Raw genomic sequence first — 27,928 nt, 5'->3', positions numbered from 1 at the left:
ATGAAGGTGAAGGATAACAAAAAAGAAAAGAATTATTAGTATAATTGTTTTTTTTTTTAAATAATTTGAATACTTTTTGGACATTTACATAAACATTTAATAATTTACAATGATTGTTTATACTGACATGGACATGACACATCATATTCATGGCTAATTCTACTCTAGAACTATTTGCAACTTGAAAATTATAATTCGTAGTGCTATGAGAATTTACTCTATACAACTAAACCGTTTCAAGGCCTATCGCCTCGCAAGCGTCACTTTAATACTAAGAGTGTATGCATGATTTGTAATAATATAAATAATTTAGGAGGACATTTACATATATCATAATGTTGAAATATAAAACATACATCGTCCATTTATAGCGAACATAATCGTGTCTAGTAACATCTCGATCTATCAATTCACTAATCGAAAGCGTCGAAAAATGCATATTTGGAAAGAAACGTTACACCGAGAACAGTGTTATGGCTCAGTCTGATCCGTAGAACTGACAAATCTAAAGTATTTCGACTTTATATATTTCAAACGGCAGTCGCTCACTCTTTACAAAGATATGTCGAAGTATTCTAAAGCAATATAATAGCTATGACTCTAAACACTTACATCTATGTAGACCTCAAATGCAAATACTTTTTTAATTTACATGATATGAATATGTCATTAAACTCTATTACAATTATTAAATATAGTATGTGGAGTACATAGAGCTGCAGTGGCTTGACTCATGTTACTGTTACATTCTATTTCTTTCAATTTGGAAAAATTCTTTGCATAAGGAGACTCGTGGTTGACTTCTGCTCGTTGTGTTGGCAGCATGCGAGTGTTAACTACGTAAAATTGTTAAAACTATGTAATTTTCTAAAGAATCTCCTCACATTGGAATGTGACTTAGAAAAAAATCATGCAATGCACGTCGCACTTCAGTTACAAGTATAGTATAAATATAGTATAATTAATTTAATATCTATTAATAATATTAACTATTCGTTCATTACAGTACTATTATACAGTTTTATATACAATTAAACATATATAGATTTATGAATTTAATTAATTTTTGGGATAATTTATAATAATTTTAGATGTCATAGCACATTAGGTTGCATCCCAGAAAGTAATGCTCCTTACTGACTCATTCGAAAACAGTCTCAGGTCCTTCGGATGCAGCCTAGTATCGTGCACTATCACAGAGTAATGACATAAACTCGGGACTCGATGAGCCCCCGATTGCCCCAGGCCCGTACTGCATATATATTATCTACATAATACTATGCGTAATAATGAATCGGTACACAGCGCTACACTCAACACAAAACATTACGTCATCGATTGCATGGCGCTTGTTTCGTAATTATATTGTTCATTGTTTTGACGTACCGCGTTTTCTGGACAAAATAAGTATATTGGTATAAAATTCGTAACGTCGACCGCGACTCGTCGACGACGCCGCACGGGTGCGCCGGAAAGTCTTACTCGCCGTCTTATGGAATGTGTTCGGATGCTCTAATTTAGGTACCGATGGCTTTACACGGTGAGGCCTTCCGTGCGCGCGGGCGGCGGCAGCGAAGCCAGCGGGTGCGGGTGCGCGTGCGGCGTCGGCGGCGACGCCTGCGCTGCATTCGGCGCGTGAGCCGGAAGCGCACCTGTAGCTCTGTAGTGCTCCCGTTCGCTATCCTCGCGCATTTGTCGACTGCGTTCGGCCAATTCACGTCCTCTTTCGGCGAGTTCGCGCATTGCTGCTTGTCTTTCGTCGCCGCCCTCGAGCGAGGGTGGCCTTTCGAGCGGAGACGCGGCTCCCGGCCGTCCCGCTCCGAACGCCCCGAAACCGAGCAAGCCCGGGAATTTAGCGGCTACACCGTTCTGTCCTGCATTCTGCTGAATGACTGATATCTCGTTCAGCTGTAAATAAAAATTCATCTTATAACTTTAAACTCTAAACAGAAATTAGTCGAAAGTGATGACGTCTTCTAAAGTGGAATGTAGTTTACTTTTTGTTGCATGCCATTGAGGAAGGGCGCAGGTAGGTAAGGGTAGAAGAGGTCGGGGCGTCGCAGCAGATCGTGCGGCTCATGCAGCGGTCGCGGTGGCAGCTCCAGGGACATGCGACGTCCGCGTCGGGACGCACCGCCGCTCCACATGTGCGTGCCCATATGCACCTATACCAAAAGCGAGGTGCTGTTATATACTGAAGTGATATATGATAATATCTAATATCTATAGATTAATACAAAGTGTATTAATTAATAGATACTTCTGTAATATAAAACCCATTTTAAATTTATTTTATAAGTTCGAACTTGCTTTTTATTTTATGGGCTGAAATAAAAATAAAACTAACAATTATCACATTATATATTTATATTTACCTTCAGATTGCCTTTGGTCGTAAACGCTTTCTGGCAAACTGCACATCGGAAAGGCTTGTCGCCGGTGTGTGTGCGCATGTGAATTTGCAGCGCTGAGGAAGAGGAGAAATTTTTACGGCATACTCCGCAGAGGTGCTTGGAGGACTGCGACGGCGGCGGATGGCTCGGAGCAACGGGTACTATTAACAATGAAATTGTAAATCGTTTGGCGTCTATTAAAATATAATAATGTAGTTATAGGTACAATATTTAGACTCAGTCTTCATTTCATTTAATGCATATGTAAAGTAACAGATCGTAAATGTCCCACTATTGGGCTGAACTCTGTCGAGCGCACGAGCTTAATTAAAAAAAGTATTTTAAACAAATAATAATGAATGTTTAAAGCAATGCTTACCCGTAGGTCTCTTGGGTAAAGGAGGCATGTCAATAGGTGGTGGGTGTGCCAATGGGGGTGGGGGGTGCGCAGGCGGCGATCGCTTTAGGTCCATTTTCTCAGGTGATGAACGCCGGTCCGGACTGGGATCGCGACCTTCTTCGCTGGGCGGTCCGGTCGAACCACTCACGCCTTTATCGAAACCGGGAGGCATGTCTCGAATCTTGTGCGTTAGCATGTGCTGCTTCATATTACCCTGATAACGATGACATAAATTCTATTAAAATATCAAGTATAAAGAAACTTAAATTATAATAAAAAAAAAACAAACAAAGCAAAATACATCTTTTAAAATAGAATGTATCGGTAGCACGTTCAAGATCAAAAAATAATATCGTTTATAATGATATAATTATATTTGCAAACTAGTTTGAATTATAATACGAGCTTGTAATTTATAAGGCATTTTTATCGTACTTATAAGTAAAACGACTACCACATCTAGTCATATTCAAGTGTATGTAGATAGTTAATTGCAATACGACCATCTGGGCAATGTGATTAGGGGCGTAGCGTTAACTTCAATAACACAAATTGCTAATAATTAATCACTTTTGTAAGTCTTTTATAGGCAGTTCGTCTAAATTATTTACTTGTAAAAAATGACCCCAGGCTTATGTAAAAAAAAACAATATTTTGTAATAAATGTCTCTAAACCTTATGTGATCCTATTTTACGTATCTGTACCAAGATAGTTCCGTACACTATGAAATATGACTAGTACGTTGTAACTAATGGTGTAAGTATATGTATAAACTAATTAAGCAATAAAATATTAAGGCAGCACCATTTTGTTTCGATTAAAATAAATCAATAATCTACTTGCATAATTAAATCAAAAATGTATTTGTCTAAAGTTACGATGACTCGTCAAGGAATTATTAATTAGTAGATAAAAAAAAAGTTTGTTCGAAACAAAAGGTCATGGGATTTATAAAATACAGAGTCCACGCTCAGGCGTCACTCTCGCATACCGGGTAGACGAAGGCGTTCCAGAGGTCCAAAGCAGTGGCGTGCGGCGGGCGGGGTGCGCGCGTGCGCCTACCGCACCGGCAACCGCCGCCACTGCTCTGGAACCACAAATACACGCAACATTTACGCACACGCTTACACAATTCAAAAAAAATAACTCTAAATATAAACACTCAAATAAAACAATAAATCAAATGTAAAAAAATGGGGAAAACACTATTTTATATTGGTATAGCTTAATATAGGTATTTTAGGAGTGATAGTTATGATGTGACTTTGGTCGGTATAATTTTTATACACAGATAACAAATAGCATTTGTTATCTATTAATACTATGTTAAGAGGTAGCTAATTTTTTTTAATGTTTGCTTGCGACTATTTTATATATTTCTTATCCTTAACAAATGCGCTAATATAATATATTTTCAATAATTTGATGCGAACAAAAAATAGATACCTATATAAAGTACTTACATTTATTTTTTATTTTTGTTTGCATCTAATTAGATATTATTACACAAGAACATTAACCAATTCGTCACGTAATAGACATTTTGAGCAAAAAATAGGGAAGCGTAATCAAAATCTATTAAATATATTGTTATTATAGTTTTATTGTTATATTAATGTCTACGTTTTAAGTACTTTATAAAAAATATATTTTTTAAATAACTTCATTATTTAACTATATAGGTCAAAAAGGAGGTCTTAGCCCATTAGTGGGTGGGTGGTGGTTATTTTGATTTTCCGTGGATGAAACTTAGAACGTACTACGTACCAGTTTTTATTTTGATATCAAATGCCCATTTTAAATTCTAATTACTAGGTATATTTTACTACCTGTATTTATCGACTGCAAATACTTACTAGGTAGTTATCATATTTGGAGTATTTTAAAATAACTTTAAATTTTTAGTAATCTATTTTTTATAGCTGAGTTAAATGACGTTTATAATTTATTTTAATTATCTGCCTCAATATATTTTAATTGTATGCTTCAAAAATTAAAAATTTAATTTGAATATTAACAAAGTATAGTTTTAAGTTAATCACTAGCGGTCTTACTTTATAAACGCTCTTTAGCGAATGATTAGAAACAACACTGTGTCTTATTTCAAGTGTCAAATCAATAATGTAAAAGAGATAATATATAATATAGTTTATTAAATAAATTAATAATAAAAGAGGAAATCAGTGTCTTCCTAGATAGCCGTTTATAAGTAAAGCTGTTAATGTGTTACCTACATAGACTTGTGCCTATACAAAATATTTTCATAAAAGTTATTGACATTACTCCATAGGCTAGTTTACTATATAACAGTTGCGAGGCAATACACAAAAATATTTATGTGCACAATGAAATCACGACTCTGGTCTTTTAATATAATGATAATGATATTAGGGCACCCTAAAACAACACCTTGTTGCTTGTTTGTATATTAACGTGGAAGTATTTGTAGAATTAATTTGTTTAGTAATTTCCGAAGCTTTTTTTATTATATTATTATAACATTGATAAATTATTGTTATACATATTATTTTATAAAATAGCTCATAAATATAGCTAAGAATTTTGCATATGAACTCGTAAGGATTGCGTTAAATAATATAGTTTACATAAAGACTGTTTATTGGTGTATACTGTGATGAATGTTCTTGGTAATTATTAATATATGTTTTGTAAATAGTACAAAGGAGAACGTGACACGCTTATTTGATATAATGAAATGGGTTGTAAAATTATAACTTAAATGGTTGTAAGAACCTAATTGAAGAAAGTATGGATAAGTCTAATGTAAATAATATAGTCTAATGTATAGTTTATTTGGACAAGCTTAAGATTGGTGAAAATTTAATTGAATTTCGGATTGATAAACATAAAATTTAACAATGCTGTTTAAGCTAAATCACAAAGAGAATAAAGGTGTAAATGTTATTCGCAATTTGATTCAATAGGCCGGCTCAGAAGATTGGAATAATCGATATAGTTCAGCGCGTGAACTTTCGGTGTAGATGCCAATGCTGGTAACACTTATTGTAATTTTAAATGTGCTTGTAAGGTTCTATTCGCGTCATGCAACTTGTTCTCTTATACATATTATAACTGATTTGCTCCAAAGCACTTTTTAAATGTTTATTTATGATGTTAAATATTTTAATCAGTGGCGTTTATTTGGTAAACATTTCTTCTTTTTGCTGGCTGTATTTAAGTTATAACCTATTTTCACATCGCTAGGTGTATTTTTAATATTTATATAATAATTTATATTTTAACTTGGAATATAAGTAAAGGTAGATTTTTGTAATAGGTCGGCTTAGCGCTGCTAGAATAAAGGGTTTTTGACGTTGCGTGTGGGACGACATTATTAATCCAGCCGTATCCAGTCGTTATCAGCCAGCGCTAATAGGTACATCGTGCCGCGAGTCCTTAGTCATTTTTCTATTACTTATTTTTAAATACTGGAACTAAAAGTTCAAATTATAATGTTCGAAGAGAATTTGAAATATCTGAGGGAAGCGTCTAAAACTAGTTAAGGTATTTAATGAGGAATGAAACTTAAGTTCTATTAAAGTTACCTAATTAATACTGCTATAAAGTTTGTTTGCAACTATAATAGGTATGCAGTATTTTGTTATTATATCGACAAGATGGATTTCAATTAAAGACATGTAAGTCAGTTTTATTAACTTTATCATTACATACTTTAGAATAACAATCATTAACTAAAGGGGAAGCAACATCATAATTGTTTTGTTTCGGGAATAATTTATAAAGTGTTTATTTATATTAATTTAAAAAATCTGTTTATATAATACATGTCGGTATCATGTATTATAATGTACATGTATATATAATGTATATAATGTAATGTAATAATAAAACATGTATTGTACTATAACTAATATAATATATTCTACAATACAAACATTAATTTTATTTAGATCGATTACGATTATGTACATACGTCTTCTATAAAATAATAAATAGGTATTAAATTTTCCTCCTACCTACGAGCTTATATTTTTTATCACAGGTTTTTTTTAAAACAGTCTTCGAAATATCAATTAATATAATTCCACGAAATGGTTGCTAATAGACGGAAGAGTAAGTTTCAAAGCTCTATTGTAATTTAATTGAAAATGATAGACCTAAATTAAAACGTATTGTGGTCTGGAATTGGGTAAAAAACTGTTGACAATGTATGAAATATTTAAAAATAAAGTATATAACTAGTTATATGGTATATATCACGTGCAATGTGTATAGTATTAAAAGTAAATTTTATAGTGTACATATGATTAGTAGTGGATTTTAGCCATGCATATTATTGTGAATTTGTTTATTAAAAATCTTAGATGTCATTTTGAATACGTCTATGAATAATTTATAGTACCTAACTATTCATTGCTAAGCTCTCTCTTCCTCGCCCGTTCTGTCACCCAGCGGGAATACAAACTCACAAATCGTAATTTAGACCTTAGACATTTTTACGTGTTTTTAAGTATTTTACTAGTTTTTAAGAAGGTATATTTCGATTTTTAATATTATATTAAAATTATTCAAAGTAACAATTCCTTGATTTTCCAATAAATGTCTCATTTGCTACAAAATTATATTTTAAAACCTTAATTCAATAATAAGTTGAATTGAATATAATAATAAATTAATAAATTCGAGGTTTATTTCAGATTAACTACAAATATAACTGCATTCCATTTAAAAACTGTCATATAGAAAAAGTAAAATACCTAAATATCCTATAGCTTTAGTATTTTAAAACTACGTTTTGATATTGATATTACCTCCCTGTATGACGTTGATGCCTTTTTACCTATTTATTTTTCAGTGGTGGAATTTACAGTTGTTTCCAGTATATAAAATTTATTTGTTACCACCGTCGGAAGTAACCAAGGTGATAACTATTTCCTTTTCATATTCACATAGGGCTTTAGATTATCGCGAGGTCAGGCAATAGTCTTAAGCCTTTAATAAACAAATATATTATAGTTGCCTGGTTGGTCTAGATATAAGATAGACCAGGCGTACTATAGGCCAGATAGTCGTTAGTTCAGACCCCAAGTCGGGCCAGTAAAAAGTTATTATGTTTTTAAGGAGTTTGGAAGTAGGAGTGTGCATAATCCGTGCCTCGGAAAGTACGTAAAGGCGTTGGTTTTGCGCCTGATATCTTTCCGGTCGTGTCGGATTGCTGTCTCTTCAGATTATGAGAGTGAGCGAATAGAAAATGCACCTGTGTTTGCGTACACATTTGTGCACTATAATATGCCCTGCGCAGTTGGTTAATTATCTCTTGGGATTGGCCGCCGTGGCCGAAATCTACATTAAAGTATTCATGATTTTTATTCTTGTGATTAAATAATTTGAAAAATAATAATGAAAAATTAAAATAAATAGTAGTAGCATCAAATAACAAAGTATTAGTCGAGGTTATATTGTTAATTAATGAAAGTGTTTTAAGTTTGTATAAAATTATATATATGTAGTACTAATTTGTACGTTTCATTATAATATGCATAAAGTCATTAAATATATTTTTTTTTATACTAGCGCTTGACTGTTATCACACCTGATGGAAAGTGAGATACAGTCTAAGATGGAGCACGCTTGCCTAGAAGATGCCTATTCACTCTAGGCTTGAAGGTACCCATAGGTCGTCGGGAGGGTATTCCAGACCTTAGCGGTGCATATCAGAAGATTATAATGTTTGTGTCTAACTCGAACTGAATTCTTGTTATTGATAGGCTAGTTGTTCTCATTTGCTAGGGTTGGTCCTAAGTCTGATTTCTCCAATGAACTATAAGAGTGATGGAAGCGAGAGTGCATCAGTTTGCTCACCGATTGTGCACTATAATATCTTTTGGGCATTTGAGTCTCTGAAATTGGCCAACTTGCCAAAAATACTAATAATGTTTACGTGTATTGAGATATTATTTAATCAATTAATTTCAAAATTTCTTCGGAAAATAATAAGTAAATAATAAATGTTTGTCGTGTTGTCCCTTAAACATTAGTGGTATTCCAAATTCATAATAGCAGTTATACACACGTGTTCATGTTAAGGCTAATCTATACTTTTAATTTACTTATGACCCGTTACTTTTTTCAAAAATGATTCGTTTTAGTTACGAATAGTAAAATTGACCATGAGTAGGTACTTCAAGAGAGTACAGCAGTCCTAATTAGAAACGTTTCGTCAGTTTCGGATTTTCATGTCAACTCAAAAACTTAGGTAGGCTTGATCTAATTAGCTATATAGGAAGCGGACACTAAAAAATTTTAATCGATACTACAAGTCGACAACAATATTTCATGTTTTGTTACCAATAAGATGCTACTTAAAATGTGTGTAGGTAAGTATACTAAAATGCAAAATAAACATCAAATCTGTTTTAATTGAAATATCGTCGACGGATGTTCATATTAAAAATATAATGACTAAATATTTATTAATATTATAAACTTAATTGTATCGATTCAATGAGTAATAGAACATTTAAATATAAACGCGGCGCCGCCATAAATAACCTATATTTTATTGATAAGAGACCCGCATGGTCACTTTCAGAAACTTACGAAAAATGTTATTTTATCAAGCATAAATAATCTTTTTATGACGAGAAGCGTAGGTAAAGGCTCAAGGATTTATAAGCAATAAATATTTTACGACATGAATTAATATTCCGATCGTTTTCCGTGACGTTGTTTTTATGACTTATCATTTTTGTGGCGACGATGGACCGCGACGCTAACACAGCTTTACTTGCTTGAAATATTGGTCGAACTGATTATAAAACCTGAATTGCCATAAAAATAAGAGATATCCTTTTAACAACCTTCATGTATTGTATAAAATATTGAATTAATTATTTAAGTGGATCTCGAGTTGCTTTATTCTTCAAATATTTGATTATAAGTAGACAGGGCTCACATTGTTCGGATTTCTTTTATAATACCGCCCGTTGCGTTGTATGGTTTCAAAACGTTCAGAAATGCTTTGGATCAGCTGTCACGTGACATATCAAACTGGACGATATATATAAAGATCCATAAACATAGTGGAGTTGACTTGATTACAATTGTGAATTAAGTTTGTTATTAAGTAGTTACGTATACATTCTTGATTGAGCGAAGGAACAGCTCTTGAAGATTCTAAAGCAGAAAAACCTTTAGCTTCTGCCCAGTAAAAGAACTCTGTCTTTAAGAAAAAGGCTTTTCAACAGGCTTCTTCTCCACGAGTTTATAACATGGGGTAGAGTTTCATCCAACGCATGCATTTTCTCACAATGTCTTCAATTGCTTAGAATATGTACTCCGTGATGATTGCACGGAAATTAACCCGTAACCTTCGATTAATGTCTACATTTTCTATCCCCTGTGTCATTTCGGATATACATATTGTCGGATACTTGAATCTTATTGGACTACGTTAAAGTAATTAGTTTATATTCTTTTTTACTATCCGTAAGTCTTTATATTACAATTGTCAAATTGGCTTTTCTTCTTTCTCAAAGCAACGGGTCAACCGTTTGACGTAATTTCTTGTATAGAAAGCTTATGGACCGTAAAGTGTTATATACTTTTATCCCGAAAAAACGAACGCGGATATAAGTTAGTGATATACTCGTATATCTCTATACTAATATATAAGGACGAAATTTTTGGGTTAGATTGCCTTTTTATTAAGAGAGAGATATTACGTTACACTACGGACCACAAGGTGAAACCGCATGGAGCAACTAGTATAAATATAAAGAAGTCGAATTTGAAAATATTTTATTTTAAATAATGATATCTACTTATTACGTTATACTTTCGAATAAGTCAGTGTGAAGAAATGTTATTTGATTTTATCTTGTTATGAATAAACATATATTGCCTAAACAATATAATATACAATTTTAAAAACAATGCTTTGTAGCAAATACTCGTAAGTTGTATTTCTCCTAGCGTCAAATGTGCCTGCATTGGCAGTAAATCAGCGAAAGCCGTGCGATGTGAGCATCGAGTAGTTTGTTACTTAAGACTTAAATAGACATTTAAGAAAGTCGTTTAAAGGACTTATCCACCATTTAAGGTTAATGCGAGGAATATGTAGACAGGGGGAACAGAGACAGCTTAGATACATAAACATTCATACAAAAAAAGTTTATCTTTGCTTATATCTGCTTTCTAAGAATCAAGTATTAATAATATTTATGTATGTAGAAATATCTTAGCAGTTTGCTAATAAAATTACCTAAGGACTTATATTTATGAAATGAAAATATAAAATCCGAATTGAAATATTATTTTGCTCAATGACTTATTACAAATGTCTAACTCGTCAGGAAACTAGTTAAAAATGATAAAATTCCAACTTCACAGATATTGCCAAAGCGAGTTTATAAAAGCGTGCTAAACGTTGTAAAATAAATAGTGGAATATTGAAGAAAATAAACCCTTGGAAAGTAATAAGCAGAATGAAAAAGATAAACAATTAGTTAATTACATGTACGTATTTTAAAATAAATTTAATAATTATTAATGAAATGTTTACATTTTTACATATACATATTTGCATTAAATTTATTAGTGTATTACGACTGATTTTTTTAGCTAATCGTTTATATCTAAATTTGAGAGGGTGCAAGGAAAGACAACTGCTAAAACTAATGCGAACTAGAAGCGTCAACTTCAACAACTAGGGACTTGTAATTACAGTCTGCAAAATTAATGTACAGAAACTTAGATGAAATGAAACCAGAACATAAAGTTCTTCACTCTACAAGCAACTTGCTTTTCGATGTCTCGTAAACTTGCGAGGGTCACGATAAACCAAACGAGTCGAAAGTTGACTTGAGAGTTTTAATATATTATTTAACTATTAAATATATAGGTTTATTCATTTCGTTTTCTATTTTTCGAAGTAAAATACTTATTATAAGGTATCGAATAATTGTTTAAAATTAGTAAAAAATGCTGTAAAAGCGTAGATGTGTCGCTATTTGTGTAACAATAAAATATAAACTGGCAATGAGCCAGAAACATTCGATCCGAGCTCATACTAAGGAGCATGACTGCTACACGATTATCATTATACCGACCGAATACATACTCTTTATAAAAATATAGTCATATATTTATGAATAAATTGTTTATGAAAATATTCAAACCTTTGTCGAGAAGCCTCTATCACAGACGGTACACTTGAAAGGGCGTTCTTTGGTGTGGCTGCGATAGTGGATCTCCAACGCGGAGTTGCAGGCGAACGTCTTGTAGCAGATGGTACACGTTGTGTTGCCACGCACTGCATATAAATAAATCGACTGTTCATTGCTACTATTAAAGTCCGAACATAAATACATTTAGTATTTTCAATGTTTAGGTAAATTCCAGGGAATAACTGATTTATTGTTTATATCTAGCGCCCGGTATAAGGGGGTATTATTAGGTTAAAAAGTATTAGGAAAATATGAAGGAGGGGAAAAGCGGACGACCGGGGCGGACGTATATATAAGATCCCGCTATCGCATACCTGCGGGAGGGAAAGCAAGTCCTAGTGGGCTGAAGGGTGATCCACCGAGAGCACCGAGCGCAGCAAGGGGCGTAGGTGGTGAAGGCAGCGGCGAATGTTGTGGCAGCCGTGGCGGCGTCGACAGCACCGACGGTGATGGCGACGGTGGCGAGGCTCGCGCACTCCGCCCGCTCTCCGAACCTGTCGCCGATGGGAGGGAAGCCGTTGTGGTGATGGTTTTTACTTCGCATTCGGACGCCGAGGCGCAGACGGAGAGCGGCGAAGTTCGACGATCTTTTATATCTGGGTCGTCATCGAACTCCCGAGAAGCGGGCTCGCACTCGTCCCGGCCGCTCTCATCGTCGGTTCCGCGGGAGTCCGCCCTTCGGTCGCCGGGAGTGGAGGGGGTGGGGAATATTGGTGGAGGGATGGTGTGGTAAGAATTAAAATCAGTAATTTCTGAAACATTGCTAAAAGTCTGACTATTGCTCATTTCACTAAGTTGGTTTTGATCATAAGGTATAGTGCATCGTTCGCCAGTGTGAAGGCGAATATGTTGATGTAACATCGATATTTCTGCAAATTTCTTATGGCATACAGGACATTGGTGTAATAATTGCGAGGGAGGTTTTATACGATGGACACCCATATGTGTTTTCAGATTGCCTTTCGTAGTAAAGGCACGACCGCACAATTTACATCTGAAAGGTCTTTCCCCGGTATGAGTACGGTAGTGCATCTGTAAAGCACTTTTACAAGATAAAACGCGATGACATACAATACACTCGTTGGGGTCAGTAACTTTGTTGTCAATATTATCTACTAATTGCTGTAATTTTGACGTTTCTGAAGTTTTAGTAATTTCAATTAAACTCTCCCAAGAGTTGTCATTACTTCCAGGACGCGGTAAAAGTGTATTATAAAATATAGGATCACGAGTTATGTCACTGTCTATTATGCTGTTGGGATTACTTTGGAAAGGTGTAAGACATCCAGATGAGACACTGCTTGGTGGGGAATTCGGAAATAGTGGATATGAAGGGAAAGTACGTAGTCCCGTTGCTATTGAAATTGGTCCAGATATCGATGAATTCTTACTTGATAAATTCTCCGGTTGATCTGGATCAGGCTTGACGTGCGGACTTTCTCTGCCAATTTGATCTTCGTTGCTGTATTTTGAGTCCATGCTGCAGTCGTCATACGGAGATGTTGAGGGGTATCGGTCTTGTTCAGCATCATGCCCTCCATCATTTTCTTCAGGTTCTCGCTTAGGCGATATATGATCAGTCTCTTCAAAACTAGAATCTCGTTGACTTTCTTCGTCTTGTGGTTCAGATTTAAACATTTCTGACGAAGGTCGAGGCGGGCTCGGAATTGAAGGTTTACTAAGATCAGCCGGAACGTCTTGTTCTTCTCGCATGCCAAATAGTGGATGATGTGGAAGTGGTTTATCACCAAGTGGGCGAGGTGGCAGTAAATCATGGTGTGGCGGCCTGTATAATGGCAAGTTTGGCGGAAAAGGAGCTGGCGCACCCGGAGGGAACTGTAGCGGATGAGGAGGCATTCCTGGAATCGGTCCCGGTGATAATTGTGCTAAGAGTGGTGGATGATATTTGTCCAAATGTTCCGGTACAGGGTTAGGGTTCATCTTGACGTGCGGAAATTTCGCAGTATGCCTTTGGAAATGTACTTTAAGATTTCCTTTAGTCGTAAATCGAGAACCACAAACATTGCACTTAAAAGGTCTCTCTCCTGTGTGAGAACGAATATGAATTTGAAGCGCAGAGTCACTGCCGAAAACTTTTCCACAGTATCGACAGCGATGTTTGAAGAAAGGTTCGTTGCGGCCCCCACTTTTGCCATCGTAAGGTGACATTTTTCCTGATTTTCGGAAGGCTAATTCATCGGCAAGATTGTTAGCTAGAAGACCTTGTGACGCATTGTCGAGGACTTCTTGTGCTCGCTTTTGAAGCATTTCTAGTGTATTTGGTTCATTAAGGGATGGTGGAGGATCGTTATTAGTGATGATCGAAGATGCTAACGAGGACGATATAGAACTATAAGGTGGATGCGACATCATAGGTGGTGATGAGGTCGGAATTTTCGGAATAGATATAGGCTCTGATTTAGGTGTAAGATGTGTATGAGTTGAGGGCAAGTTTTGGCTAGTTGGAGGAGCAGGTTCGACAGGAGAGGGCTCCCGTGGCGGACGCGGCGGTGACGGAGATCGAGCCGGTGTTGAAGGCGCATTTGGTTCCGGTTCACACAGTGGCGGACTTGCAGGTTGATCGTCTTTTCTTCGAGTTAATGATAATTGATTTTGAAGTTGGCGTATCAACTGCAGTTGAAATACTTGCTGGTGTTGTAGAGTAAACAGTGTGCTTTGTAACACTGCGAGTTCATGTAAAGCGGCTTCATTGTTAGCATTATTAGCCATTGCAGTTGCAGCAAATTGCGCCACGGCAACTTTTGTATTTTGTAAAGCTTCTAAGGTTACATGACCTGCCACGGGAAAGGGAAGACCCACCGGAGGCACGTCAGCTTCAGGTACTTCTGCCTCTCCATCGTCGAGGCTATTATTATTTTCTGCATCTTGTCGATGCCTTCTTACTTGTTCTAATCGCTTGTTAGGTCCATCCATTTCTTCATCTCCTGATACAACCATATCCTCAGGGTCGGAGTGCATCCTCTCTTCACCCATTTGCATTGCTTTTTCATCACAAACTCTTTTATGATACAAAAAATCATGTAGATTTTCAAATTGTTCTTGACATCGTGGACACATATGCGCCTCTGGTCGTCCTCGTGCTTCATCGTGTAGAGCATGGCTTATATCTTCTTCCGAACAGGATCCCGAACTTTCACCTAGAACAAAATATTCCTCTGTTAGTGTAAATATATTAAACGAAACAACGTGCATTCTGCAAATTTAAAGTTTTTAATGTCAAGTTAACAATTTATATTTTACAAAAATATAAGTTATGTATGTTGTGCAGAAAACTGATTAGAGAAGTACAAAATAATAAGTATTAGGTATATGAGTGACAACAGATGTTGACACGAAAAATTGTACTTTTTGAAGCATTACATTTTTCAAATATCCTTTAACGAGTCGTTCACTGCATACATTTATTGGTAAAATAAACATTATTAAAATTATGTTTTTAAAAACGGCATAAATTAAAAAAAAACACGCACAAAACTAAATAAACTAATTTGGTTCACGGCGTTCCATTTGAAATCCGTTCAGTGTGAAATACAAAATACCTAATGCTATCTATTTACCTAAATACGTTATAACTTGATGGTATCTTCTTGTTAATAAAGAGGACTTTCAGATAAAAAATGTGTTAAAAATATCGTTAAATTAGATATGTAGGTAACACTATAATTATTAAAGTATTGTAGTTGTTTTACCTTTATTTTTATAAACTTTTTCGCCTAGTGCAAATTATGTAGACAAGTTTTTTAATTCATTTTATTTTATTAAGAATATGATACATATTTGCAACTAAAGTCATGTATTCATGTGTGCTTAAATAACACCACAAAAATAGATAAAACGAAACGATTCTCTACGCTTATAAAGTTATATCTACTCATCGCTAGATGTCGCTACGCGTTAAGAGTTGAACGACGTCATATTTATTATGAAAATTAACTTCTACTCTACAACGGTGTTTGTGTTTTTTGTTTAATTAAATGAAAACAATAATAATCAGTTTGTCATTTTTCGCATTATAAATACTATACATTTATTTTAAATTGTAATTTGGAAACAGGAAGATATTCAATTTAAAATCATAGAGGATTAGAATACAATTAGTTAAACGTTGAACGAGCTGTTTTAAGTAAAGTACATAGTAATAGATTCTTATGACAAAGTATAAAAATTCTTTACCTAAATAATAATATCTGCGTCATACTTTAATACACATGGAAAAATCAAACTGTTTAATTATATAATTATAACTCAAATTTATGTTAATTATATATATTAATTCCCAATAGAAAATTCCATTCAATAAGTATTAATTACACGAAAGTTTAACAATAGATATATATCTATTCATCATTTTAAGGTTTTCGTAACAAATAAATGTTAGGTTTTTAATATATCAGTTTATGAATATTAATAAATAATTGAAAATGAATAAATACTATTTGGTTTATAAATATAAAATTGTGTAATGGGAAATTTTTAGTTTGATATTTAGGAAACAATTAGAAAATATTTAATAACGATAAAAAAATGAATATATAAAACAAGTTATTTTTTTAATAAAACATTTCATGTTTTCCGGCCACCTTCACGTTAATTCTTTAGATTTCAACTTATTTTATTCAAAACAGAATTATGGTTTATATAATCAGCGCTTAATATCAGCGTTAATTGTTAAAAATTTCAACTGAAATAGAATATATTTTAGATAACAAATAAATATAGACTTTTATATAAGTATGATTTAGATTCATTTATCTGCAAATAATTTATCGTCTATGTAATATTATAAGAACTTTTTGAAATGTATATTATTATATCAGTTTATTATTATGCAAAATTAGAAAAATATTTTATTTATTGCATGGGTATCCACTTAATTCATGCTTTGATTCTTTTTTTATATTTATTTTTTAAGTTTATATAAGATATATTTAAATTTGAGTAAAAAATATACATAAAAAGGAAATGAGAGATTGTTTACGATAGTGTGTCGATGGGAAGATATTTTCATAGGTGCTTATTGCCATGTGATGTCAAGCATTTAGCCTCATTATAAATTGCACCTACACCGATAGTATGTTCGCATAATTAGTCAAATGAAGAAAAAACATGCAAACTATTTTGTTACCTAGTTGAGTAACAGAAATTGACGAGCCGTTTGGCGTGGTTGGTAGATACCTGCTTTTCACGCCGAAGGTTGTGGGTTCGATTCCCACCCAGGACAGACATTTGTGTGCATGAACATGTCTGTTTGTCCTGAGTCTGGGTGTAATTATCTATATAAGTATGTATTTACAAAAGAAAAGTAGTATATGTAGTATATCAGTTGTCTGGTTTCCATGGCACAAGCTCTGCTTAATTTGGGATCAGATGGCCGTGTGTGAATAAAGTCCCAGGATATTATTATTATTATTATTTATATACCTACCCACAGACGCAATGATTTGTATTCGTAAATCGTCCAATTAATTATCAAAAATCATCTCCAAAAAGCTCACGTCGATGGCGTAGTTTGTGATTTTATTTTCAACTTAGGTATATACGAGTATGGCGGACGAGCAAATGGGCTACCTGATGGTAAGTGGTCACCAACACCCATAGATGTTGGCATTGTGAGAAATGTTAACCATCGCTTACATTGCAAATGCGAAACCAACCTTGGGAACTAAGATAGTATGTCCCTTGTGCTTATAATTATACTGGCTCACTCATCCTTCAAACCAAAACACAACAATACCAAGTACTGCTGTTTTGCGGTAGAATATCTGATGAGTGGGTGGCACCTACCCAGACGAGCTTGCACAAAGCCCTACCACCAGTATTCATTGGTGATAGGGCTTATATATAGGGCTTATTTATAAGCACCTAAGTATCGTATACTAACTAATATAAGCTTACGTACTAATAATTGGGACATAGAGAGAGATAAGTTACAACTCAAATTGTAGAGTTTAAGCTTCATTTTATATAACAAGTGCAGGGATTCTGAATTGTGTTTTTTTAAATATTTTAAATATGTATAGTACACATGAGCACTAATTGATATATCTTCGACGTTAATCGAAAATCTACCAAATCTACAGATATTACTAGTGAACTACTGATATCTACTGATATTATGTGGGAACATAAAAATATACCTAAATAAAATAAACCTTTCTTATTATTGTCCTTACAATTTAAAAATAGGCTACTAATTAGATGGGTTCTCTATGCATGTCCATTTTTGGTTCTTCAAAGACCAATATTGAATAACTTACATTAGTTTGTATGTAGGTATATAAATAAATTTATTTAATGATTATAACACTGTATGAAATCAATATTGGTTACGACACCAATGACCATTTAGACGACTGGACTTGGATAACTTAACTAATCTAGAAACACCTTTTAAGATGCTGGGTTTATGCAAAAAAGTAGTCGTCTTATGTAAATCAAAAGTAAATTTATCAGGCACAATTTTTTATCATTGAATACATAAGGTTAACTATTTCAAATTATTTCTCGTACTAAGTATTTTAATTAGACATTTCATTTGATGAGTTATTATTGGTTCAAATTTTATCAATTCATTTGTTTTCAGTAATATATAAAAAATATTAATCTATTGAATATCGGCCTTACTGTAAAGTTGCTAAGCGAAGGTTTAGTTAAACACTGATTTCGCTCTTCTGTCAATATTGATTTGACATATGAAACACGAAGCATTAGTTAACTGATCACTAGCTAAATAACTTTTTGTAATGTAGTTCTCTTTTTGTACTGTAAATTGTACTCGTAAGACCGATCGCTTAAAAATTTCATGTTTCATCTATTTTATAGATGACATTGGCAGAATATTTTACGCTCAACTAGCGTAGATCATTAAAAAAAAAGTAATGGCGATTGTGTATTAATATCGATTCTAATGATACAGCTTGCAGGTACTATATATATCCAACCAAACCACCAAATTGTGTCGGCTTGAGTTCTGCTTAGACAGTTTTTCTTATTCTAAAGGTACTATATTCGTGAAAAAAGCTTCGTAACCCTTTTTAAAAAAGTTGCGCGCACGGAGGATTGGGAGTTTTGGCACAGTTTATGTTTATACGAGCCGAGATGGCCCTGTGGTAAGAACGCGTGAATCTTAACCGATGATCGTGGGTTCAAACCCGGGCAAGCACCACTGAATTTTCATGTGCTTAATTTGTGATTATAATTCATCTCGTGCTTTACGGTGAAGGAAAACATCGTGAGGAAACCTGCATGTGTCTAATTTCACTGAAGTTCTGCCACATGTGAATTCTACCAACCCGCATTGGAGCAGCGTGGTGGAATAAGCTCCAAACCTTCTCCTCAAAAAGAGGAGAGGAGGCCTTTAGCCCAGCAGTGGGACATTCACAGGCTGTTACGGTACGGTTATGTTTATACGTAGAAAGTTTGCAGAAAGCTAAATTTGTGTATTTATATTATTTGTATATATTTGTTATAAAATATGTTAAATAAAATAAATCATTCATAGTTTACGTTCATACCGCCAATGAAAATACACACGTGAAACTTAAAAACCAATAAAGTGTTTTTTTGACATTTACTATTTTTTTTATTGAGACTCATTAGACAAGGTTTGTTTCAGATAACCCTTTTTTTTCCTAACATTCGTATTGTTTAACTAACTCTTAAATTGTTGCATTGAAAAAATGACCGGAGACATATCGGCTTTGCAGCAGATAGTCTCCAAACTGTTGTCGAATTTTGTACTTTATCAGAAATGAAATATAGTCCATTGGAATTGAACACAATGTAACTTATATTACTATGATGTCAAGTTTCATTTTGTTAGCAATTTATTACGGTCGAATTTCAACCAATTGACCACTGCTAGTATAAATGAGAACATTTTTAACAAGAAAGTGTACTTCAATCTTAAAATCTTTTTTTTTTTTTTTATAGAATAGGAAGGCGGACGAGCATATGGGCCACCTGATGGTAAGTGGTCACCAACGCTCTTAGACATTGGCATTGTAAGAAATGTCAACCATCGCTTACATATCCAATGCGCCACCAACCTTGGGAACTAAGATTTTATGTCCCTTGTGCCTGTAATTACACTGGCTCACTCACCCTTCAAACCGGAACACAACAATATCAAGTATTGCTGTTTTGCGGTAGAATATCTGATGAGTGGGTGGTACCTACCCAGACGAGCTTGCACAAAGCCCTACCACCAGTACTTACTATTTCTTAACAGAGAAGGCTTTTGTCAAGTAGGTAGACATTAGGGAATGTTACTATACTATAATATACATAACGAAACAAATTTAAGTATATTATTCACATAAAATCGAATAATAATATGAAAAAAAATTATTTTCTTTATCGTTTCGTTAGTTCAATAAAATTCAACGTTAAAGATCCTTTGATAACTTAATACTGAAAGCCACAGAGTGGTTCGGTTATATAAACACAGGCGGAACGATTTAACACGTGTAAATGACCGCAAAATAAGCTTTTAATAAAAATATTATTGCATATTTTGCTATAACAAGCTTTTGAAGATATATATTGATAAATAAGATATATATATAGTATAAATTGAATTTCATTGTGGTAAATCTAATACAACAATTTATTTCAGTATTTTCTTAGGTATATTTAAATAAATTATTATATTTAATGAATTGCTGAATAACGAATTGTTCGTTATTTGTTAATTCATAAAGTTTTTTTTTTGTATAGAATAGAAAGGCGGACGAGCATATGGGCCACCTGCTGGTAAGTGGTCACCAACGCCCATAGACATTGGCATTGTAAGAAATGTTAACCATCGCTTACATCACCAATGCGCCACTAACCTTGGGAACTAAGATGTTATGTCCCTTATGCCTGTAATTACACTGAACCGGAACACAACAATACTGCTGTAAGATATTTTTTGTTCATTTGTCGAATATTATAGAGTTATTAAAAATGTATAAATATCGACAATAAATTTCATCAGAATATTATTTGATAATTCTTGTAATGTAAGTCTTCATGGCGACCACGACCGCTCTGACAAGAGTGTCACGACGAAGAAGAAGTCTTTTAGTTCCTTCAGTCTTACTTGATATCGTTAAGGTTCCAAGAAATATGTACAATTATTGAAAAATAAATATTGAACTACAAAATTTTATATAACTAGCCATCGCAACCATTATTCAAAAGAAAAAATGAATATACAAAAATATATAAGTCAACGGTCAATATAAGAACGAATATATAAGTCAACTTGATTAAATTAAAATTATAAGTATCAAGATGCAATGTATAGTGTATAATCATCTATACGTACCTATATTGAAATAAATCATTTATTGGCGATTGTCTTAATGACCTAAGTATCGATTATTACATACCCAAAATATCCCGAGATAACCTTTTTACTTAAGAATCATGAATAATAACTATCGCGTTGCTAAGTTTCATCAAAATCCACCCTATGTGTTTCTTCATGATAATTGCTCACAGATAATATTTTAATTTACAATACCTTTTAGAATTATTTTATTTTCAGACCCTGTTATTTTATTATTAAATGAATATATAATACTTGTTTACGAATGAAATTGACGTAGTTACAAGAAATTCATTCACGTTTAACAATAATAAGTTTTTTCTTCTTGTGGAATGTTTGTATGGCGGCCGTTTTCAATTAAACATTTGCAAACAAAATATTCTACGTATTTAATATTTATAAATTAAATTGATTTTTCAAATTATTAATATTAATCATTGAAACTGATTGAAAATATACCTATATTATATTTGAAATAACGAATCAAAGTAGTTTTTACCTAAGTCATAATTATCGTTATAACTTCTAAATAAGAATTAAGGAAATATTTTAATCCTTTTACACTTGTAATAATGTAAATAAATTTAAAAGATAAAATATAGAAACATTTGTCATTTCATTGTAATGAAACATCTTTCAATATTTATTATGAAGTATAATAACATGTATAATATTTGAGTGTCTCGTATTTATAATGGCTTGTTTATTAAAAATTCATGTTACCTATTATCAAGTAAGTATATTATATTCAATGTGACTGAAATCTATTTAACCTTTGGTATTGGGGCATCACTAATCATCCATTGTTACAATTCATAAACTGTGGATAGGTAAAAATACTTATCAGTATTACCTTTTCTATTTATTTTAAAACCGATTTTTTTAATACCAACAGCGTCATTTTTATTCTTCAAATTATTTGTATAGATTCTTGAATTTTCTTTTATTATTCGTTGTAGTATCATATAACTACCATTTTAAATGTTCGATAGTTTTTAGAGGGTTGCAATATCATTTTTTTCTTAGTTTTCGGTAATATCTAAACAGCGAACATTTTGCTATATGAACTGGAGAGTATATAAAGCATTGATAAAACGTATTTTCGTTTATAAGAGTTGTATTTTGATTATTTATATCGAGATCAGTAGGTTAAGATGAGTAAAAGATATTAAAAAATAATGTCGTGCAAATTAGTTGTATCTATATAATGTCAATAGTTTGTACAAATAGGTATGTTAGAAGCAAATACCGTATTATTAGTGAAACAATCCAGTTACCTTTTATTATTTTAATAATATCGGCAAAATAAATTAAAGTAAAAAAATACTAAATTAAAATTTATAATTACTTTTGTAATGTATAGTAAAACTTTATTTATTAAGGTCGATAATTGAAGAATACCACGGACTTAAGTATTGCAACAAACTATAGTAGTTTGAGTTGATTTTACGTTATTTGAATGTTCATTCAAAAGTATTTGGAAATATAATTAAATGCAAGCCTAACATTATTAAGTTTAAATATGTCGACATAAATAAGTTAACTACGTTGATTTCCCAACTTTCACCATCGAGTTTAGAGACATAGCGTTACGTTATCTTTATGTTATTAAATATACCTACCTAAAAACATTTCTATGTCGCATTTAAAAGTAAAATTTCAAATTTTACGATTGTTAAATGCCCTTTTCGATGTAGCGATTCGAATGTTTACATCGAATGCAAACAGAAAGTGAACGTTGACAACAAAACATTCATAATAATCCGGGATTATCTTGCGGTAAGGGCTTAAATGTCTCATTTGTTGCGAGATACCGGTGCGGTTAATGCTTAGTTTGTAAGATGGAGGATTAGAGGTGTCTATTTGTCGCAATTTGGCTTTGAGCTTTGTTTGGCGAGCGGAGTGCGGCCGTATCAAAGGCTTCAGCTCGCTCCGCCCGCGTCGACGCGCGTTTACGCAGAAATACACAAAAACTGCCATTGCGTTAATCCCGGACGAGCACGCCGCCCATAAATATTCAATACCATGCGATATTTAATTTTAAATCGGTACCAAAATTTTTCAATATGCCCATTCGGACATTCAAAAAAATTCGCTGAAAGCATTTTATAGACTCAATAGTAAAACGTATCTATTACATTTTATATGACAGTTTTTTTACTTTGAACTCGACTACCAATTTATTTCTTTAACCCGTAATAAATAATGTAAATATCTATTGTATAACGAATCAAATAAGTAGCTAAATAAATTAACTTATCTAATTAAACTAAATATATGTGGCTTAAATTTTTAAATGGAAAGTAATTAATCTACTCTCTTTTAAATATTGATATATATATTATTAAAGCATATATATGAATGCAAATTATTATTCATCATTCAAGGCAAATGAACGCAAATAATCAAAGGCTTCCATATTTCATTTTAATACGAAATAGAACCGGCCCCCGAACGAGTTCCAACATTACATTTGAACAAACAAAGTCTGATTGCTTAAGTATATTTCATAGAGAATATGATTAGGCAGCTCGTTTTAATCGTTAGTAGATAAAACATTACTTAATAATTTATAGAACGGTCATAAAACAGTGAAGCCGTTAGATGAATAAAGTTTGACGGCCTGTCATTCTACTAATATAGAGCCACTTAAAAGCTTTTAAAATAATATGTTACTTAACCGTCGCTTATGTTAAACTGAGCTTTATATATATAATCGAAACGCTTAAAATAGACTGTTTGTTTACATGCATAGTCGATTTTTTCTTCGATATTTTAATCAATGTTAAGTAAATACAAAACTTTTGTAATGCGATGTTTAAAATTTACAATTTTATTTTGAAAGTGAGAACAAAACAAAATAAAAGCTACATTTTAGTTATGTTATAAGTTATTTCATGAGAATATAAATATATTGTACTATGTGTTTTTCGAAGGGAAAGACCTCGAAGTATCTTTATCATCCTCAATATATGAAGGTTACAAGAATATATCAAGTCCATGCATAATTAATTGATAGGAATTCCAATGTTAAGTGCACTTTTGTGATTATTAACAATTAAACATGGAAATATCGAATAAAGAATCCGTCTACAATTACCCAAATAGGTTTTTTGTTTACGAACAATAAGTTAAAAATTAAAATGATTTTTCGATATAAGTACTAAGACAACAAATATCGCACAAATATCAAATTCAATACTAAAAATGGTATGTATACCATTTTTAGTAACTTTTAGCTTAAGTCGAAATATTATTTTTCGTAAGTTTATTGTAATGCAAGCATATCACATGGTAAGCACAATTATTATCAAGTTAATTTAATGTCACTAAACTACAAAGTAGAATATGGAACTTGTAATAAATTAAATACGATTATAGGTACTGTTTTGTTTCCAATTGATATATCCTTGTTTTGTCGATATTATGATGCTTTCAGAAGATATAATTGGAAATAATCACATTTTTTTTCAAATATAGAGTCGTTTGTGCAAATCTAGATCACAGATGAGCCGTCCCTACGCGTAAGCACACTACACCTACCTACCGCCACATTTCCACATAAAGCTCAGGGTTGTGTTGTGTATCACTGCACTGTTTACTCACCGCGTCGAGAGCGAATTTTAGTGCTCACTTTTTTATTAATGCCGAATTTTATTTGGGTTATCCGAATCATTTCCGCGTCGGTTAAACTAAAACATTTCTAGTATCACGTCGGCGGGCCCGACTCCATCTAATTCCACACTCTACAATGTCAACGTCGCCGAGTGTGATGTGCTGTGGAAGTTTGTCGTAGAGGAATAGTAAGTACCGATGGAGACGCGTCGGACGCAGGCGGGCTTCACGCGCGGCATGATGAGTCGCGCTGGCGGCTCAGGGCCGGCGCATGGCAAGGGCGGCGTCGCGGCGGCCGAGCGCTCGCCCTCGGCGTCGACTGTTCAGCGGTCGGGGTTCACTCGCGCGGAGCTCTATTCGGCTCGTTCGACTTGCGGACTCGGAGAGCGGAGCGTACGCAGAGTGCGGCCGGCCGCACTTCTCGCCATCTGAAGCGGGACTGAGCGCGAGGCGGCGGCGGGCGGCGGGCGGCCGCGCGCGCGCGCACCAGGTATACGGTTATGACAGGGAGGCGGGGCCGCGCTCGGCTCATAAATCAAACTTCGCCCATTCGCACGCGCTGCACGGGACCCCCTCTCCATATTCCATATTCGGGGCGGGGCATATTTTCATAATCATAACGCCTCATATTTATAAGTGATATGTGGCCAAGCTCGGCGCCCGGCGCCACGAGGCGGCGGTGGGCGGCACTGACGCCCGCTAGATGGCGGTCGCCACTCGCCCTGCGAAGCCTCCCACATTCGCTAATTGAAGCTACACTTTGTAAGTTATAATCCTTTGTTTGTCAATTGATACATTACTTTTTATTATGAGAAAAAAATATAGTCTTATCAGAACTTTCCTTAGCATGTGTTTTGCAGTAGCTTATTAACAACAGCGCTCTTAAAACATTAGCTAATGTTTATTTATATAATATATCATGATATCAATAACAGTATTTATTGTGTGTCATAGGCTATCTCAACATCCGGAGCAATATTAACTAAATCCAAATTAATTTGCTATCAAAGTAACTCGCTAAAAAAAAATCTTAATTAAGTTTGGTAAATAAGGTCTCAGAGTAAAAAATATTTGAATAAAACTGACATCCATGTTGCCCGGACTCCTCATACCCATTTTATAATAAAAACGAACCGAATCAAATCCTTCGACATTGACATCCGTAACTAGATGCATTCGATCAAGCGATTTAATTTTTAAAACTGCGCGTTCGTTATCAAAAAGCGGAGGCCGGGAGCCGTGTCGAGTGTTTTGTGTGCTTTAAATTAAATAGGAGCGATATACGGCGCGTATGGCCCGAACTCCGGACGCCGGCCGAGACTGATATGAATGTGATCGAAGTAATTTAGCCGAATCTGCCAGTCACTGCCCGCCAGCGTGCCCGCGCCGTGCGAGACTCCCCGGCGAGCCTTGTACGGGCTAAGCAGCGTTAACGCTTTTTACTACTTTACTTGTAGCTTAGTTACTATAATTAAAAAAAAAAAACTGTTTTCACTTTATAATAGGGAAGGTAAGTTAATGTTCAAGTAGATCATTATTTTTATGTAAGATACTGTACGGAACTTCGACAAATTATGCTTCATACATATAAGAATAAATATATATAGTCGAAATAGCTCAGTGGTTAGAATTAGTCAATCCCAACTGAAGATTGCGGGTTCAAACCCGAGCAAGCACCATTGAATTTTCATTTGTTTAGGTAAGTGAGTGAAGGAAATCATCCTAAGGGAAATTGCATATAGGTTTACCTATCGTATGAAATGCGACACGTGTTTTCACACGCCTTTATTTAGCATGGTGGAATAATCTCTAAGACCTTCTCCTCAAGAGAAAGGAGGAGGCTTTAGGTCAGCAATGGGACATTTAGTCTATTGATTTTATTTTAACTTTTTATCCATTCAGCTTCAAAAAACTTTGATCAAAACAATTGAAACTTAAAAAATGTTTTGTCTTTTTTGTCGTTAATAATGAAGTTAAAGTTCATAATAACATCGTATCTTACTTACCACACCTTTTCACCTTACTATACCTTTTGTATGCCAATATAACGAGAGTACAGACATAAACCAATATTTCAGAGTTACAAGCATATAATACGTATAATTATGTCGGATTAATAATAATTGCTTTATTTACCTGCAAGACTATCAATAAAACAAACGAATAGTTTTAATATTTGTGATTATTGTGATTAGAACTTTCTTACTAAAATATGAATTAAAAATGTAATACAAATTAATTTATTAAAACTCGATATATGTATAAAACAATTTAGTAAAGTTGGTCAGGAAAGCGGCTTCGTTGCATCCACGAGTCTATCATTGTTCTGTTCCGTTGAATATTCATCGACGTTACAGCGGCGTCAATGTACGGATGAAATAGTTAAATGCGTTTCAACTCTGTGGGATGAAATTATTACTAATTTCATAGATAACTACGTATTTTGATAAACAGTTCATGTTATATTGATTATTTATAGAAATTAGTAAGTCGTTACGATACCGTAAGAAATTTCTATGAAGTGTTTTCCCTTGCTTTTTTACATTTTAGAACATGAACCTTTAAGATGTACTTTTTATAAATGCGTTGGATTATTTTTATTGCTAAATATGTTTCGAAAATAATGACTCAAGTTATAAACTTTTTTTTATAGAATAGTAAGGCGGACGAGCATATGGACCACCTGATGTTAAGTGGTCACCAACGCCCATAGACATTGGCATTGTAGGAAATGTTAACCATCGCTTACATCACCAATGCGCCACCAACCTTGGGAACTAAGGTGTTATGTCCATTGTGCCTGTAATTACACTGGCTCACTCACCCTTCAAACCGGAACACAACAATACCAAGTACTTCTGTTTTGCGGTAGAATATCTGATGAGTGGGTGGTACCTACCCAGACGAGCTTGCACCACCAGTATACTATTCATTTGCCAATATTTTCAATTCTTTCTTGTTACAGACACTATG

At 33.9% G+C, this 27,928-nt stretch overlaps 1 protein-coding gene across 3 annotated transcripts; it reads right to left on the bottom strand.

The window, feature by feature from the left end:
* Window positions 1-32: 32 nt before the first annotated feature.
* Window positions 33-25,377, bottom strand: LOC126781431 (homeotic protein spalt-major-like). 3 transcript variants are annotated; one of them, XM_050506411.1, is made up of 9 exons: window positions 25,152-25,377; window positions 13,395-15,161; window positions 12,318-12,497; window positions 11,956-12,089; window positions 3,786-3,881; window positions 2,773-3,007; window positions 2,376-2,554; window positions 1,998-2,165; window positions 33-1,908 (listed from the first exon to the last, which is right to left on the bottom strand). In XM_050506411.1, the coding sequence occupies exons 1-9, from the start codon at window positions 25,192-25,194 to the stop codon at window positions 1,534-1,536; spliced, it is 3,177 nt and encodes a 1,058-aa protein (XP_050362368.1). In that variant the 5' UTR covers window positions 25,195-25,377; the 3' UTR covers window positions 33-1,533. The 3 variants fall into 3 exon arrangements, with proteins under 3 accessions (XP_050362368.1, XP_050362369.1, XP_050362370.1); XM_050506412.1 differs by lacking the exon at window positions 3,786-3,881; XM_050506413.1 differs by lacking the exon at window positions 12,318-12,497.
* Window positions 25,378-27,928: the final 2,551 nt, after the last annotated feature.

The sequence above is a fragment of the Nymphalis io genome, chromosome 3 (genome assembly GCF_905147045.1).
Source record: "Nymphalis io chromosome 3, ilAglIoxx1.1, whole genome shotgun sequence".
NCBI lineage: Eukaryota > Metazoa > Arthropoda > Insecta > Lepidoptera > Nymphalidae > Nymphalis > Nymphalis io.
The sequence above is the reverse complement of the archived record's forward strand: the minus strand, read 5'-3'. Positions and strand labels throughout refer to the sequence as shown.